A 16258-nucleotide genomic window follows, 5' to 3' on the forward strand; every position below is an offset into this window, starting at 1 on the left:
AATGAAGCCCGAGCGTGAGACTCAGGAATACAGACAAACATTCTCTTTATTGAGCTACACATGAATTTTCCATTAGTCAGAGAAGTAGACTGGCAGTGTGTAAGATATCACAGAAACCTCACCGATTGGGAATAGAAAGGCTTAGAAAGACCCGTGGGCTTCTTTTTTTTTTTTTTTTTCCTTTTTTTTTTTCCAAGTTTTTTTATTTTTCTGCATTTTAAATTTTTTGTGTTTTGTCTTTTTGCCTCTTTATCTGAAATGGCTGTGACTGGTCTTCAGCAAATATTAAGTCTTAAAAGTGAAACCGTGAAGAGGTTTGGGGTTTGATACTAGTCAAAGTAGAAATGACAGTGGGCTGATCATGAGAACTGTGGCTTTCATGTAAACACTACATTCCATCTTTTTTTTTTTTTTTTTCCCATCTTGTGGTATTTAAAAATTTTTGTTTGTATCTGCAGCACAAACATCCCCACATGAGAAAGAGCGAACACAGGTCACTGAAACAAAGGAAAAGGTGGAGGGGTGCGCACACATCCATCTGAGAGACGGAGAAGCGAAATGTCAGCAGGGGGTAAACCACAACCCGGTTCCCAAAGACTGAAAGCTGACCTGGTATGTAATACATAGTTCTTATCAGGACAAAGAAAAACTAAAACAACTGGAAAAAAATGAGAAAGTAACTGTAGAAAGGGGTTGGGGGGAAACTGTTTTCTATAGGGCTCTATTTATATATATGTTCTGTATTCTTTTGGGGGCAGCTACTGGCCAGTGAGAGCTGTGCTTTTTCTATACAAACCTGGAGCGAGCGTGTGGTTGGAGGGGCTCAGGGCTGTGGGTCTGGGTTGGGGGAGGGCTGTGGGCGGTGAGGCCGCATCTGGAAAGTGGGGCCTGGGCCGCTGTGGGGACCAGCGCCCCCGTGCGGACAGGCGGCACCTCTGCAGGTGGGATGGGGAGGGCACGGATGCATGAGTGTACGTACGTTTCTTCAAAAAAGAAAAGAAAGATGGATGAGATGGTGAGTTTTCCTTTTTCCTTTTGTTTTTTGTTTTTTTTTTAAGCTACAAAGCACATGAGAAATGTTCTTCTTTTCCTTTCAAATTCTAAATGTAAAGACTCAACTAAAACCGGATTCTACAGCATTCTACAGAAATACACAGCCGTCAGTCACTCTGGGTCGTAGGTTAGACAGGGGCTTGATACAGAAAGGCTGTGTGTCTTACAAAGGCCAAAAGGTCATGCTACCAGGAGATCAACGTCAACAGCAGAGAGTCCGTGAAGCAGTCTGTAGAGAGAGAGATAAGGGGTCCGGTCTGACCATTTTCCTTGATTTAAACCACAAACCAACCAACCTGAACCCCTCCAACGTGTTGAGTAATGTTGGGTGGGGCAAGATGGGGGCAGCATCACAGTGGGAGTCGGGAACCCAGGGAGCCTAGTCCTGGCCCCGTGGGAGGCCTCACCCTCTAGGGCCCTGACCCAGCCAGGTCTGAAGATGAGCCCTCCCCTTGGCCACATGCCTCCTCTTCTTTCTCCTGCCCTTAGAGAGCTGGTGGCAACTCTGCAGGTGACCTTGAGCCATGGTTTGCACGGCCCCTTCCCTCAGCTGCTCATAGAAAGCAGACCTAGTCTCCCTTTTCTGATTCTTGCCTTGTAGACATGAAAAAAGAAAACTCAGGAGACAGTGGATGGGTCAGAGCAATGATTCTTCTAAATACTTGAAATTAACAACCACCACCATCTGAGAAAGATGTGTCCTTAATTTTTCTGTTATTGGGAGTATAGGGCAGGGTGATGCTTGAGGGTCTTGGCCATTTTCTACAGGGTTTTGGAATTTGCACAAGAGTAGGACACACCTGAGTGTGCAGGTGGAGGCAGAGGAGTGGGCTGGACTGGGGCCAGGCCTTTCCTTGCCTCCCCCCCCCCACAGAAATGGTCTTAGAGAGTGAAACCACGTGGCTGTTCTTAAAACAAGAGACTCCCAAAGGGGATGTTGTATGAGTATGTGTGTGAAAGCGTGCAAGCACACAAGTGGATGCTTTCGTACTGTCCCGGGAAAACCTTGATGATGAATGGAATGGTAGTCAGTTCTGTCTGAAGCTCCTTCTAGTACAAACTAAAAATGTAATATATATTTGTCTATAATATAAGGTTCGTTATGCCTTTTTAAAGTTTATTTGCCAACTTGCATTTGTTAGTAGGGTGTGTGTGTGTGTGTGTGTGTGTGTTTACGCAAGCTTTTCTGTGAGTGCTGGAATCATTACCAAATAGGTTGCTATACAGGACAAGAGGTCAGTACAAGCCGCAGCCCCGGAGGTTGTTGGCAATGATGATGTCGGTGACGGCGTCGAACACCACCTGGATGTTATTCGTGTCTGTGGCACAAGTCATGTGACAATAAATTTCTTTGTTGGGCGAGCGGTTTTTGCTTTCAAATTGTGTTTGGATGTAGGCGGCGGCATCTTCATAGGTGTTGGGGCCTGAAATGACACAGCAGAACAGGGGAGGCCCTGGTGAGGGCTGGGGTCGCCAGCCGTGGCCTCAACGGTGGAGGCGGCCGTGGGGCGCTTCTCCAAGGCGGAGTCCCGTCTTACATTAAAAACCACGTGCACTGAGCGTCCGCCGGGCTTCTGACTTGCCCAGGTGCGTCCCTCTACGTTCCCATGGACTCTCCCCGGGAGCCACAGCCCATCCCTTTCTAGATGAGCGCACCGAGGCGGGCCAGGTCGGCCGTCCACAGCACTCGGCCCTCGTCTAGACCGAGGCAGTGAAGTTTGATGGAAGAGTTCCTGGCAGGCTGGTGGCCCTGGGCACGCGGTGCATAGAGCCTGCACCCCTTCCTGGGTGCCCCCTTTTAATGAGAAGCCACCTGGCAGGGCTGGGACCGTCTCTAAGCAGTCGCCGTTCTTGGGTGGGAGGCCAGGGTCGGGCATTGGTAGCCTCAGGCGGGAGGTTTAAGGGGCCAACAGTGGGTATAATACCAGCTGGGGCCCCACTGCCCCCACAATTCCTGGGATGTTCCCTTGCTCCTGGCTGGGTGAGTTAAGGACAGTTTACCCAACGAGCTCTATCCTGTAGATTTGATTAATTACCATAAAACATGGACCAACATACAACTCTCTGAAAGCCCATCAAAGGAAGTCGCCCCATTTTCCTCAGAGCCACTAGGATCTGGCCTGCACGGAAGCGATAAATCTCACATTAAGGGTGTGGGGTGACCCCTCCTCCTGCCCACTGCCCCATTTTTCAGCTGCTGGGTGTGAGAGGCTGGGGCTGGGGCGACTGGAAGGCGTCTGCAGTCAGATCAGCAAGTAAGGGGTGTGGGGGGCGGGTGAGGGATGGGGGTCAGGGCGGAGACCAGCTCTGGACAGCCCACAGGGCAGAGCCTCCTCACCCCCACTGCCGGCCATCAAGACAGTGAAGCCATTAAGTTGGTGGCAGCTGGCAGACTAGACACAGCCCCAAAATGGACCCAATGAAGCAGCTTCCTGTCCAGAGGGCGCCCAGACAGGGCACCATGAAGGTGAAAAGTGCCTGAGAGTGACTGTGGACTGAGTCCACACCCTTACACAGCCTGTGGTCCCTTGAGCCCCCTGGACAGCCCGACCACCACCTGCACATCCCAGCTCTTGTTCTGTCCCCACAGGCTTTAGCCTTCACAGAACTGCCACACTGGCGACTACTTGTCATCCATCATGTTGTATGAACTCAAACTGGATCCCTCTGAAGCCCTGAAGAACTTAAATGTTTCCCAAATTCAGACCGACTTTCTCTGGATGCATCCAGTGCCCACACCGCATGGCAGTGAGACTGACTCCTCCTCTGGCCAGGTCCCTAGGGACCAAGGGCCAGGCCTGCCCCCCGGAGGGTGGCACTGGTTTGAGAGGGTCTGCTGGGCTTGGGACTGCTGAGCTCCAGCTGGTCACAACTTTCCAAAGACCCGAATTGGTCCCCAAAGATTTTTGCTGAGGCCAGAGAGGTGGCTGCCGAGAGGGGCTACAGCCCAGCGCCACCCACAGGCAAGGCCCTTCCCACCTGGCCCAGGCCCACCTGGACTCGCTCACCCTGCATACGGCACCCTCTCCATGGCCAGTCCCCCAGCCTTGGCTTCCATCCTCTGGGTGGTACAAACAACCGGGATGGCAGCGGTGATGCAGACCTGGCACCAGGCACTGTTCTCTCCATTCATCCCTTCAGCCCCAAGCAGTGGGCACTATTGTCTACCGTGGTGCGCAGATGAAAAACCAGGCACAGGCTAGGAACTTGCCCAAAGTTGCAGAGTCTGGCTCCAGAAGGGGCTTCAGCCTGCCTGCCTGCTGGGGCCTGCGCCCCTGACATCCGTCGGCCCTGAGAGCCTGCCCTCCTTTGAACCCTGGGCGAGGGCAGACTCCCCCACCCCCGGTGGGGAGGGTGGAAGGGCCAGCATCCACCTCTTCTGGAATCTGGCTGGGTTTGGGGACCCTGGGAGCCGAGCCTAAGCCTGATCTCTCACTGGGGCTGTCAGGGAGTGGGTTCCAGTGGTATCCACCTAGGACACACCCTCTCCTGCCACCTCAGGGGCTTCTCGAAGCTTCCCAGTCCCCAGAGGAACTAGGGCTGGGCTCTGGCCTCCTATTAGTCTCTAGCGGCAGCCAGAGCCAGGCTATCCTTCAGCAGCCAGCCTCCCCAAGCTACCACAGACAGCTTCACCCTGGGGCTGTGACACATTCTCCTGGAGCCAGATGGGAAGAAAACACCCCCAGAGAAGGTGGAAGAGCAGGCAGGATGGAGGAGGCCTGCAGAGAGTTGCAGTGGTTTGATCTGGGAAAAAGCCCAGGGGTGGAGGAAGAGGGGGAAGAAACAAGCATGATGCAGGGGGAAGGGGAGCACAGGCCCGACTGGCAGGGGTGGAACCATCTGCTGGGCACAGGTGGGGCCGCGGCGTGGAGGCGCAGCACGTCCCGCTACCAAAGCAGGGAGCAGAGCAAGCAGGCGGAGCCCACAGGCAGCCCAGGCCACACTCACTGGGCACATGTCCACCCTTTCTAGTCCTGCCAAAGGTGCTGTGTGGTTCAGAAGCGGGGCAGGGGCTGAGGGGGGCTGCTGGGGAGGCAGGAGACCAGGAATGCAAGGGGAAAGGGAAACTGGTCCTGTCCTGCCTCCTGATCCCACCCGAGTCATCTGGTTACAACACACACGGCTCAGGAGGGTTCATTTGCCACCAGGCCCAGGGCGACGCCCCGGGAAGGGCCAGACTGGGTCACGCTGTGGCCTCTTCCTCTGCCCCCTGCCTGTTCCCAGAGCCTGCAGGGGAGACACAGGTCCCGGGCAGGGCTGCAACACCCACCTGTGTACTCAGGAAAGCAGATGGTCAGAGGTGACTTCTTGATCTTCTCACCAAAGAGATCTTTCTTGTTGAGGAAGAGAATGATGGAGGTATCGATGAAGAACTTGTTGTTACAGATGGAGTCGAAGAGCATGAGAGACTCGTGCATGCGGTTCTGCAGCCCCAGGCGGGGAGGGAGAGAGCCAGACAGACAGTGAGAGGGACAGACAGGGAGACAGAGAAAGAGAAGATGACAGTTAGGCTGGAGAGGGAGGAATTGAGCTACTTGGCAGCTGAGGTGGGGCTCCTGGCCCCCATGGCCCCCGTCTCAGGGCCAAAGGCGAAGACTGAGGCTGAGGACAGGGGGATCAGGCTGTCAGAGTCCCCAGCCAAGGGAGGGTCTCCCCGAACATGTGTGCATGTGCACTGGGGTGCTGGCCGGGAGCCTGAGAGTTGGGCTTTGGCCCTTCCCGTCCAGACCTTTCCTCTTGGGCCCACCCTATGGGTGGGGGTGTCCTCTGGGAGTGGTGGTCTGAGGGGAGGTCACGCCAGGCTCCTGCCCCCATCCTCGGGGGCTGCACTGGGGGCTGCCTGCAGGAGTGCCTGGGGCACTGGCCATCCTCCCTCCGGCTGGGTCAGACTCAACCACGTCCGGCTGTGTGGGGACTTTTAAACCCTGCAGACATGGAGAACTGCTTTGCACACAGGAGTGCAAATGAGTGTATACGGATGGGCCCTCCAAGTCAAGCAGGATCCCAGAAGGATGGCCTTCTGCCCTGGGCAGGGATGGCTAATTCTACTGCAGGAAGCCAGGCACAGGAACGTGGGCAACCTGGTTCTCTGTGAACGAACCCTTTTCTGCACGGGAAGGTGGCTCCCTCGTGAAATGCCCCTCTGGGGGAAGGAGGAGCAGTTCATGTCTCCCAGAAACCCTGGCCTAGCCCTGGGAACTTGTTCACCCCAGGCCAAGCTCTGTGGGTAATTCCAGGCTACGTGCTCCCTCAGGGGTAAGAAGACTGAAGCACACGGCAGAAAAACACAGAGAAGTGGCACGGGCATCACTGGGTGTTACCCCCTAAGAGGAGCACGAGCCAGCGGTGGGGCTGAGTAAACCTCTGTCACTTGTCTCCCTCCACCTGAGCAGGAGCAGAAGGAAGGGGAAGTGACCACCACCAGTCACAGAGCCCCAGTGCCCGCTCTTCACCTGCCCCGTGTCGTTTAACCTTCCAAGTCCTTTATAACCCGTGAGGGGTGACAGGGCAGGCACTGGGAGGAGCAGAGACCTGTACCCGGCTCTGAGCCAGACCAGAGCTCCTGCAGCGCAATGGGCTTCTCCAGCCAGCGTGAGCAGCGCATGGGCTTTAAAGGAATAAATTATCAGGCCAGCTCCACAAGTGTTCAGTCTGCTCCTCCATGACTGCATTGTCATGCTGGTGACTGGGAAAGTGTATCAGTGCCAAACCTTTGTTCTTACAGCCAAGGCCACCTGGGGGAGGGGCAGCCTGGGTGCTCAGCTGCCCCTTAGGGGTCCCTAGACCACCACACGGTTCTACGCCCTCTGGGATCCATAGCAAACTGCATTGCCCTTTCACTCTGCTGCACCAACTCCTCTGAGCTTATTACCCTCCTAGCCTCAACCAGTCAGTTCCATTCTCAGTCCTCCCCCAATTCTGCTGGTTGGTCACTGCATGGTCACACTCAGGGAGGCGCAAGACACTTCTGCCTGGTGCCATCTCAGTGGAGCCAGTTCAGAAAAGGGCGGGTGGAGGTTTCCTGGGAACCTGGCTGAGAAGACCCAGGCTCCCAGGGCTACCTGGGAGCAGAGCAGAGCTGTCTGACAGCCAAGGATTCAGTAGGAAAAGCCTCACCGCCACACAGCATCTCCTCGTCCCATAGCTGCTCGACCAAGAGCTGGAAGCCCGCAGCCAGAGCCAAGACCCCAGCTTACTGCCCAACTCGCTCCACTTGATCCACAGACACTAGGGGACGCAGTGGAGACATATGCCCAGGGCACTCCCAGGACCAGAAGTGGCCACCAGGATGGCCTGAACTCAGAATGGAGACTGTGCCCATTAGGCATGTGCGGTGGGCTGGGCTGAGAGTCTGGAAGCCACCGAGCTTAGGTCTGAAGGGACAATCCATGCCAGCTGCCCTGGTTCCAGAATTCCACGCTTCCCACCAGTACCAGCCCTGCAGGGCTGTAGGAACCACTAGCCACAGGCTCCTGCTCTTCAAGAGCTCACAGTCTAATTGTGAGAGAAAACGCACACACAGGAAAAGGTCCTGGTCCGAGCGGCACAGAGCAGGGGAGGGGTTTGGGGTGAGGCAGAGCTGCACGCAGCCAGACCTGCTCCCTTGGGGAGGGTGCTGGAGTGAGCCTGGGGATGCAGGGAGGGCAGTGGGAGGGGAGGCGCCGGTGCAGAGACATGCCCCCGTGGCCCGCAGGCCTGAGTGCCATCCCTCCGAACCCACCAGAGCCCATCACCAAGAAGCCAAGAGCCCAGCTTGTCCTTACACGCTTCCCCAGTGAACACAGTTGCCAGAACACACTCAAAATGGGAGCAGTCACGTTTGAGAAAACAAAAGCCAGGGGTCAAAGCCAGCCGACAGCACCGACAGCCCACTGTCACCCTGGGCCCCAGCAGAGCACTGCCGGTGGCCTGGCTGCCGCCCCACCCCCCACCAAGCACGCTGGACGGGTCAGACCGGCCTCCGCCCTCTTGGCAATCCCAGTCATCCAGAATCCTTCTGTCCAGGTGGCCCGTGCCCCGTCCACCAGGCAGCCTGCAGTCTGGCCCCAGGATGTCTGTTATGCAGGGGCACTAACACAACACACCACACTCACACTAGAAAAAGCTGGCACTTTTTATTAATGGTAGGTGACTAATAAATACATTACGGCAGCCAATAAATTATTACAATGACTAGGGATTTATTAAACCAAGGAGTCAGTTGTCTTACAAAATTAGTTAATATGGGGTGGGTGGTGGTGGCGGCGGCGGCAGCGGGGTTGGGAGGTGGGACCACTGCATCTAGAGAGGAGGTTTGCTAAGGAGGGGAGCAGGCCGCCACAGCCAGTGGGAGGAGGCAGGGGGCACCAACGATGCAGGGGCCAAGGCAGAGACCAGGAGGGAAAGGGTCTGGCTGCTCAGGGAGGCAGCAGGAACGGGGGGTGAGGGTGCCCAGGGTGGCGAGGAAAGGATGGGCCATGCGAGAAGGGTTGCATCTCAGCTGCTGGCTCTGCTGAAAAGGGCTGTGGGCTCAGGCTGGTGGTCTGGGCACACTGGACCTCTTCTGCCCCACCAGCCCCACCCTCTTGACAGGGTCTTCGTCTGGTTGGGGTGGGGTCTGGGGCCCCCATGGGAAGGCCCCACTATGCTCCTGGGCAAGAGCGGTCAGGATTCGCCTTCCTGGGGCGGGGAGCGGGGTCCAGCAGCATGCACTGGACCATTCCTGGTCTGCTCTTGAGCCCTGCCTCACTCTCTAGGCTGCTGGGATCCTTCACTCTGCAGGCTTGTGGGTTGACATTGGGGGGCTGTCTGGGGGATGCTGGCCTTTGGCACCCTGGACCGAATCTTTCGAGGCCAAGGAGCCGGAGCCTTGAGCCTCAGTTCCTAAGAACTGCTAGATTGCGCCCAGAGGCTTCCAGAAGGCTCAGGGTAAAGCAGAGGCAGCCCGAAGAGGCCTTGTGCACCAGACTTCTCAAAAAGGGAGCCGGGCAGGCCACTACGTGATCTGGAGAGAAGAGACTTGAGGCCCGGGTTGCAGTGGGTTTACTCACCAAGAGGGCCAAAGAGTGTGCCAAGTCAGACCAAGGGAAGCCAGGGGAGGCAGGAAGAGTGCCTGCAAACTCGCCCACCAGGGCATAAACTGTCCATGCGTTGAGGGAGCAGTGGGGACTCAACCTGGCAGGAGGGAAAGGCTGGGGTGTGCTGCCCTGGGTCTTCTCTGTGAGCCCGCTTAAGGGGCTCTGGGGAGGGAGGGCATCTGTGGGGTCCTGGGCAGTCGTGGAGGGCAGGGTGGCTCCAGTCCCCATCAGTGGAGCTGGACTTGGGGGAGAGGCTGGGAAGCCAAGCTGCCTCCTGGCACCAGATATGCTGGTGGTTTTCCAGCTGAGCTTGGCCCACTGCCCCATGGTAGGGGCATGTGGCTAAGGGCCCTCAGGCTCTCAGGGGAGAGAAAGGGCCAGGGCACCAGGCACTTGGGCCCCATGGAAGGTGGCCATGGGACCAGAGGGTCAAAGCTATTGGCGAGAGGCCCTGAGCTATGCTGTGTGCTCAGGGTTGGGGCAGACCCTATGCCTTCCTCAGGCCAGAGGCCTCAGGCTCAACGGAGCCCTGCCTTAGGCTGCAGGCACTGTCCCCGCCCAGTCAGGGCAGAGTGCCAGGGGCCTCTATGGGTTCTTGGTGGGAAGGTCAAGACCTGGCTCTGGTGAGGGCGGGTTGGTGCAGCAGAGAACTTGCCCACAGGCATCGAGGCGGCAGGCGTAATTTTCAAGGGTTTGGCAAAGGTGCCCCTCCTAGAAATCAGTTTCCCCTTTGGCCTGATAAACTAGAGCCATTCAGAGGGTTGAAGCATGTCCCCTTTGGGGCACACACGTGGCGACTGTCGATAAGAGACCCAACCATGTCTGGTCACTCAAAACACCTCCCCTACACTCACCCCCACGACGGAGCCAAAACTCATCTGCCACCTCAGCTGTCTCTCCCCACGGTGGAGCCACCAGTGATGATGTGGATGGAGACGCAGTGGACAGGGAGGGAGGCTTACTCTGGATGGGAACTGGCTCCTTGGGGGCTTCTACCAGACAGCCGAGGACTCCCCTGGGTGGGCCAGGTCAGAGGGCAAGAACAGCATAAGAAGCTGAATATAGCAGAGCATCTAAGAGAGAAAAGGCCGCCCAGGGGCCAGAAGGGCAGGAGGCCCCAGGCACCCACTCCCCAGCCATGGAACGCTGCCGAGAGAGCAGGCCAGGACCCAGGGTCCTCGTGCCTGCAGGCTGCCTGGACAGCCGATGACTCCCACCTGCAGGGCGACGGCCCAAGAGGTGGGACTTGGCCAGCATCCCTTCTCTTGAGACTGGGGTCAGAGGACAAAGTTAAGGGCACACCTGACCACACCCAGGGTGGTGGTGCCAGGAATAACTGCTCTGCCTTCAGTGTTGGGCGATATGGCCTGACTGGCCCCAGCAGCCCACGCAGGACATTGAGGCAACTGGCTCCAGGGGCCTGTCCCTGCCATGACCCAGCCCCTGGTATGAGGCACAGCACACAACAAGGCAAACAAGATGAAAGTGGACTTGGGTTGGTGGGGTGGCTCCTGCCGCCTGGCTGCCTCATGACCTCCCACAAGGCCAAGAGCAGCAGCAAGAGAGCCAGACCAGGGGTCAGTCCCTGCAGGCATTTGGCACTAGGGAAGGTGCCACGGGTCTCCCGTACAGCCCCCCGGAGCTCTGGGTCTGCTAGCACGAGGCTGCTCCTGGCCACAGGGCAGTTAGGAGCTGTGCTGGGAGTCCAGGGGTCCTGCCTGGCCCAGGACTGAGGATAGCGCGAAGTGGAGGCTGGAGGAGCAGGGCCTTGAGGAGGGAGCCTGAGGCTCCCAAAGGGCAGCCCCTCTCCTCCCATGGCACCTCTGGCTCCCCGTGTGCCAGCCAGAGCCTGCCATCCCAAGCACACATGGTCTGCCTGGGGTGTTGGCTGGTGGCATCAGGTATAAGAGAGAGGAGTGCTCATTTCCTGAGGCCAGCCAGGGCCTGGGTCACCAGGAAGAGCTACCCCACCCTTTTCTGCTCAGGGATTTCTGCAGCAATGTCCTGCCAAGGGGCCCGAGGACTCTGTCCAGAAGAGGGGACTGGGTGTGTATTTGAGCCAGGCTGCGCCCCTCACAGCACATATTCCAGTTGGTGGGCCCGTCCAACTACCCTCCTCCGCCCTAGGGGTGCTGGCAGGACCCCAAGAGCTGCGGCAAACTCCCTGGTTACTTCACCAAGACAAAGAAGCTGGGACACTGGCTACAGGGCCTGTGTCCACACCTCCCCTGGGCTTCCCTGACTACAGAACAGTCCAAAGGCCCCCTGCTGCCCCTGCTGGTTTCCACTGCGTTCACTGTACATTCAGGAAGGAAAAGCATATCTGTTTACATTCCAGAGCAGCCGCCAGAGACCCGGGTGATGGGAGAAGTAGACAGGTCACCTTTGGGGCTGCAAAGACTGGGCACGAGGCCTCCATCCCAGTCAACAGAGGAGCCACTTCTGCTAGGTTTCTGCTCCCCCACAGCCTCCCGCCTCCTTTGCCACCTCTGTTCAGACACCAGGGACCTGATCCCTCCTACCACCTGCCACATGCTTTGGCGAGAAGTCTCAGAAGCATTTCCACACCTGTGAGGAGTCAGGGATGCGGGTTCCCCAGGAGGCACTGGGAAGGCCCAGGAGCTTGAAAGGGAGGAAGGCCCAGAGGAGGACGGGCTTGTGTCCAGGGGCTGAGACCCAAGGGGAGGAGGGAGGCACTTGCCAAGGCCTGAGCCCCAGACCCACACACAGTCGGTGACCTGGTCCCACCCTGGCTTTGGGTGACGGAGCTGACCCAAGAAAAGCTGAGCAGTCCCACTGCCCCAGCCCTGCAGCACCCTGCCCCAGGGCCACCCCCAACACCTGCACAACCTCAGAAGACAGGAAACACTGGGACTTCAAGCATGCGTCACCACATGAAGAGCGCGCACCCGTTCTGGGCTGGATGGCAGCCTTGGCCCCCACACCCCTCGTCCCCGGAAAACACCCAGCGGCGAAGCAGAGGCCAGCGAGCGGCCCAAAGGCAGTGAGCCCCCAATCTTGGCACGGCGCGGGCACTTGGCCCCCCGCCATCCCTGTTACCACGCGTTCTGGTGTCAGGGGCGGGGGCAGCTGTGGAGGGTGCCTCCTCCTCCCCCTCGGTGCCCGCTACCGGTGCTTCTGTCAAGTGCAGAGAATGGTCGGGAAGTGGCGGAGCTCTGGTTCCAGGGCAGGGGTGGGGCAGCGGGCCGGGCAGGGCAGCGGGCGGCTGGGCGGTGAGGCCAGGGCTCAGTAGAGGCCACAGCCCCGAAGGTTTTTGGCGATGATGACGTCCGTCACCGCGTCAAAGACAAACTGGATGTTGTTGGTGTCGGTGGCACAAGTGACGTGGGTGTAGACCTCCTTGTGGGCAGACTTGTTCCTGCTCTCGTACTGGGCCTGGATATACGCCACGGCCTCCGTGAAGGTGCTGGGGCCTGCGGGAGAGACCAAGTTTGGGAGCTGGTGAGGTGAGGCCCCCGCTGGGGGACTGGTCAGGCCACGGGCTGGGGAGCAGACACTGGGGGCCTCTCAGGGACAGCCTTTCGGGAGAAAACTAATGGGGTGCCAAACACTCGACAGCTCAGCTCCATCAGTCATGGGTCAGGAAATAGGTCAGTGGACCACATCCACTTTAAAAGCAATGAAGGGAACGAGAAAGCAAACCTCACCTCACTAGGCCTCAGCAGCGTCAGGACTCCTGTTTCCTTTTACAGTGCATCTAAGGGCTCCTGATACAAGTGTTCTCTCTTCCTGTGGGTCCTGCCCAAAGATGTCTGTGCCAGCCCCTGGCTGACGCATGCCCTGCAGGGCAGGCAGAGATGCCACCTCCCTTGGCCACTGCTGGGCAAGGTGTATGGAAACTGTGTGGCACCTGTGAGCCGCCCTGGCCTCCTCCCTCTCAACCCCCTGCCCTCCTCCTCCACCTCACCTCCAGCCCTCCTGTTCTCCTATTCACCACCCAGGGTTTAGGAACTGTCTGGCTGCTGACTTGCTGCCTTCCTTGCTGCCATATTGCTCTGTCCCGGGTAAGGCCAGGCAGAGGCAGTTTGGGAAGGAACAGAACGGGACTCCTGGCTGTGCCCTGAGGCTTCCCTGGGCTTCAGGAGTCTAGGCACGGGCCCAGGCCCAGCTGCCACAACACACTGAGGGAGGAAGAGGGGAGCTGAACTTCACAGCTATGGCACTAAGCTGGGGTGACTCCTGTGCAAACTGGAGGCCCAGGATGAGCATGGCTGCAGCTCCTCGACACAGGGGTGCAGGCCAGCAGGCCTGGCCTTGAGGGTCTACCAGGCCACAGCTCTTTCCTAAATGTGAGCTGGAGATGAGGGAGTGTGTCCTTGGGAGCACATCAGCCTTGGCAAACTGCCTCACGCTGCTTCTGCTGCCCCATGGGCTACACCCCAGGTCACCTACAGCAGGACCCACAGACCCACACTTTATGTACACCTAAAAGGAGGCTGACTGGTGAGTGTGGGGGAGGTTGAGCCCGGCCCACCTCTGGCTGCATGCTGCTTGGGGTCCTGGCCTCTGGGCAGTCATCCTCTTCTAGAGGAAGGGGGACACTCGTCTGGCTTCAAGTGTAGCCCCATGTCCACTCTGGGGGAACTGGGGCTCAGTCTGGAGTCACCCCCAGCAGGCCCACCTTGCTGGGACTCTGCCTTTGTGCTCTCTAGGCCGGGGGTGCTGCTTGGGCTGAGGAGGCCCACTTCTGCCTCCACTCACCTCTCTGACCAGGCGCTGGCCATCCTAAAGAGCCAGCAGGTACCTGGGCTATTCTAGCCACCCTGCTGCCTGCTGGGGGCCCTGGTCAGGCTGCCTCCATCACCCACCCACCGTCAGGTAAACCCGCGGCAATGTTAACAGAGGTGGCCTTCAGCATCCTCAGAACCCTCCGCAGACGGCCCTGGTCGCTCCTGCTTGTGAAGCTCTCTCACATCCAACAGGCCATTTGAATCCTATAACTACCCGTGTGGGAGGTGCTGTCATGATATTTTTGAGTTATAATCCCAGTTATAAGAGTAACAGCAAATGTTTAGTGAGCACTTACTAAGCACCAGCTGCCATGCTAAGCTCTCTAGGTTCTTGAGCTCACTTTGTCCTCCTGGCAGCTCTGGGAGGGAGGGCTGGATAATCACAGTGATTATCCTCATCTCACAGATGTGAAAACTGACGCTCCGAGAAGTTACATGACCTGCTGTGAGTGGCAGAGTGGGGACATGAGCCTGGGGATGCCTGACTCGAAGCCCCTGATCTTAACCCCCATTACCATCTTGGTGTTGCCACTTGACTGATAATCTCTATCTACAGGTGACCTAGGTCCAAGAGGTTGCAGAGATCAGGATCCCAGCCCTGCCTCCCCTGACTAGGAAGCCCCAGCTGGCTGCCCCGGGCCCGCACTACATACAGGACATGATGGGGAAGGGAGGGGCCCGCCTTTGGTTTTATGTTGGCTTCTCCATGAGAGAACCTGGTGCATCCGCAGGGTATGGTAAGGGGGACTGAGCTCCCTCAGGAACTGGTGTGGCCAGAGTGGCTGTGTGGCCCCTGAGGGGCGTGGCAGTCTCTACCTGTGTACTCAGGAAAGCAGATGGTTAGCGGGGACTTCTTGATCTTCTCTTCGAATATGTCCTTCTTGTTAAGAAACAGGATGATGGACGTGTCCGTGAACCATTTGTTGTTACAGATGCTGTCGAAAAGCTTCAGGGATTCATGCATGCGGTTCTGCAATAGAGTGGAGAGTCCAGTGAGGGCTGGTAGTACCTGGGGCCCTGACCCACCGCGGCCAGTAACACAGCAGGACAAGCAAAGGGAAGGTCCACTAATGCGGCTGAACGCACCACCAGGGATGGAGATGGGAGGACCCACAGGACGAGGATGTGGTCCCTGCTGCATTCCACACGCAGGCAGGTGGGGTGGAGCAGGGCGGCAGGGTGGGGAACGCTGCCCTTCCCCTGAAAAAGGCTGACCCGGGAAGGGGCAGCGAGGTCACTTGGAGGGACTCCAGCCCACGGAGAGGACATGCACCATGCACGCAGGGGAAGGGGCCGCACCACCATCCACATGTCCACATGGGACCGCGGGCATGCAGATTTTTCTACTGGGGTCTCATTTGGTTTCGCCAGCAGAGGTGGGAGGGTGCACGCATTCAGTTGGGAGACATTAACCGAGGACTAAGAGATCCTCGAATTAATCCAGAGTTGGAAGCAGACACCAGGAGGACAGCGTCGGGGGTGTGATCTTGCTGTGGCCTTGGTGTGATTGGGGACTGGGTGGGTTTAGCTGGGTTGTGATTGGGCCGGGGCGGTGGGGGGGCGTTCTGAGTGAGCTGATTATTGGGGCTGGTTTCTCAGCAGAGGGGCTGGATGAACCCCAAGATGAAAGCCAGCAAGAGAGATTAAAACAGAGAGGAAGATAAAAACCCAGCAGAAAACATGAAGGAAAGAGAGAGGGAAAAAAAAACCCAAATGGGTTCAACCAGTCTCGGGCCAGGAAGTCAAAGCCGGCCCCTCTGGAGGCCCCGTGTGGCCTCACAGAGGCAGTGGCCACCCTGGGGCTGTGGCCTGCGTGGCTGGAGCTGGAAGGGGATGGTGGGCAAGACCAGCCTAAGCCGAGCGGCTGGTGAGGAGTGTGGGACGTGGGAGTGGGGAGCAGGCATCACAGCAATGTCACCCGGCGGTGCCCTGGGAATCTGCTGCTTTCAACTCTTAGTTGACGGTTTTGACTGGAAGGAGGCGCTTCATACCTGCCCGGCTTGGAGGGTGTCTCAGAATCTGCTCATGGTTTTGGCCTTGATATGGCAAGTTAAGGCCCTGCAGGCGGTGATGACGGCAGTGGTGCTGAGAAGTTGTGGCAGGTGAGGCCCAGGGCTGCTGGGGTCCGGGCTGTGGCATGTAGGTGGCCAGCCAGTGGGAAGGCAGCCACTAGCCCCAAGTGCCTGGCCGAGCTCCAGGAGCCGCCTCGGGACACCTTTTTCTCAGGCAGCCCCAGTCCTCACCCCAGGCCAGGGAGGGTGCAGGGCTGACCAGAGAGGAAGGAGCTCTTGCCTCCTGGGGGCAGAGCGTCCGTGTCCCACAGCTTGTCCCTTAGCCACGCGCCTGGACACGGCCACCCCACAGCTGCCATCGACTGAGTGCGAAGTCCTGAGGGCA

General features: G+C 58.0%; 2 protein-coding genes across 4 annotated transcripts in view; one reads left to right on the plus strand and one right to left on the minus strand.

Annotated features, from left to right (window-relative positions):
• Positions 1 to 1255, plus strand: part of AMFR (autocrine motility factor receptor) — a 50989-nt gene extending 49734 nt beyond the window's left edge. The window contains 1 exon segment of the mRNA XM_021097092.1: positions 459 to 1255. The gene's annotated coding sequence lies outside the window, so the exon portion shown is untranslated.
• Positions 29 to 16258, minus strand: part of GNAO1 (G protein subunit alpha o1) — a 176301-nt gene continuing 160071 nt past the window's right edge. Inside the window, exons 7-10 of one of the 3 annotated variants that reach the window (XM_021097094.1) lie at positions 14678 to 14831; positions 5324 to 12544; positions 2262 to 2477; positions 29 to 1282 (exon numbers count right to left, since the gene is read on the minus strand). In XM_021097094.1, coding sequence (XP_020952753.1) covers positions 12357 to 12544; positions 14678 to 14831 — 342 coding nt within the window. In that variant the 3' untranslated portion in view covers positions 29 to 1282; positions 2262 to 2477; positions 5324 to 12356. Of the gene's footprint in view, positions 2478 to 5323; positions 12545 to 14677; positions 14832 to 16258 lie in introns of all 3 variants that reach the window. The other 2 variants (XM_021097095.1, XM_021097097.1) reach the window with 2 other exon arrangements.

The sequence above is a fragment of the Sus scrofa genome, chromosome 6 (genome assembly GCF_000003025.6).
Source record: "Sus scrofa isolate TJ Tabasco breed Duroc chromosome 6, Sscrofa11.1, whole genome shotgun sequence".
Taxonomy (NCBI): Eukaryota; Metazoa; Chordata; class Mammalia; order Artiodactyla; family Suidae; genus Sus; species Sus scrofa.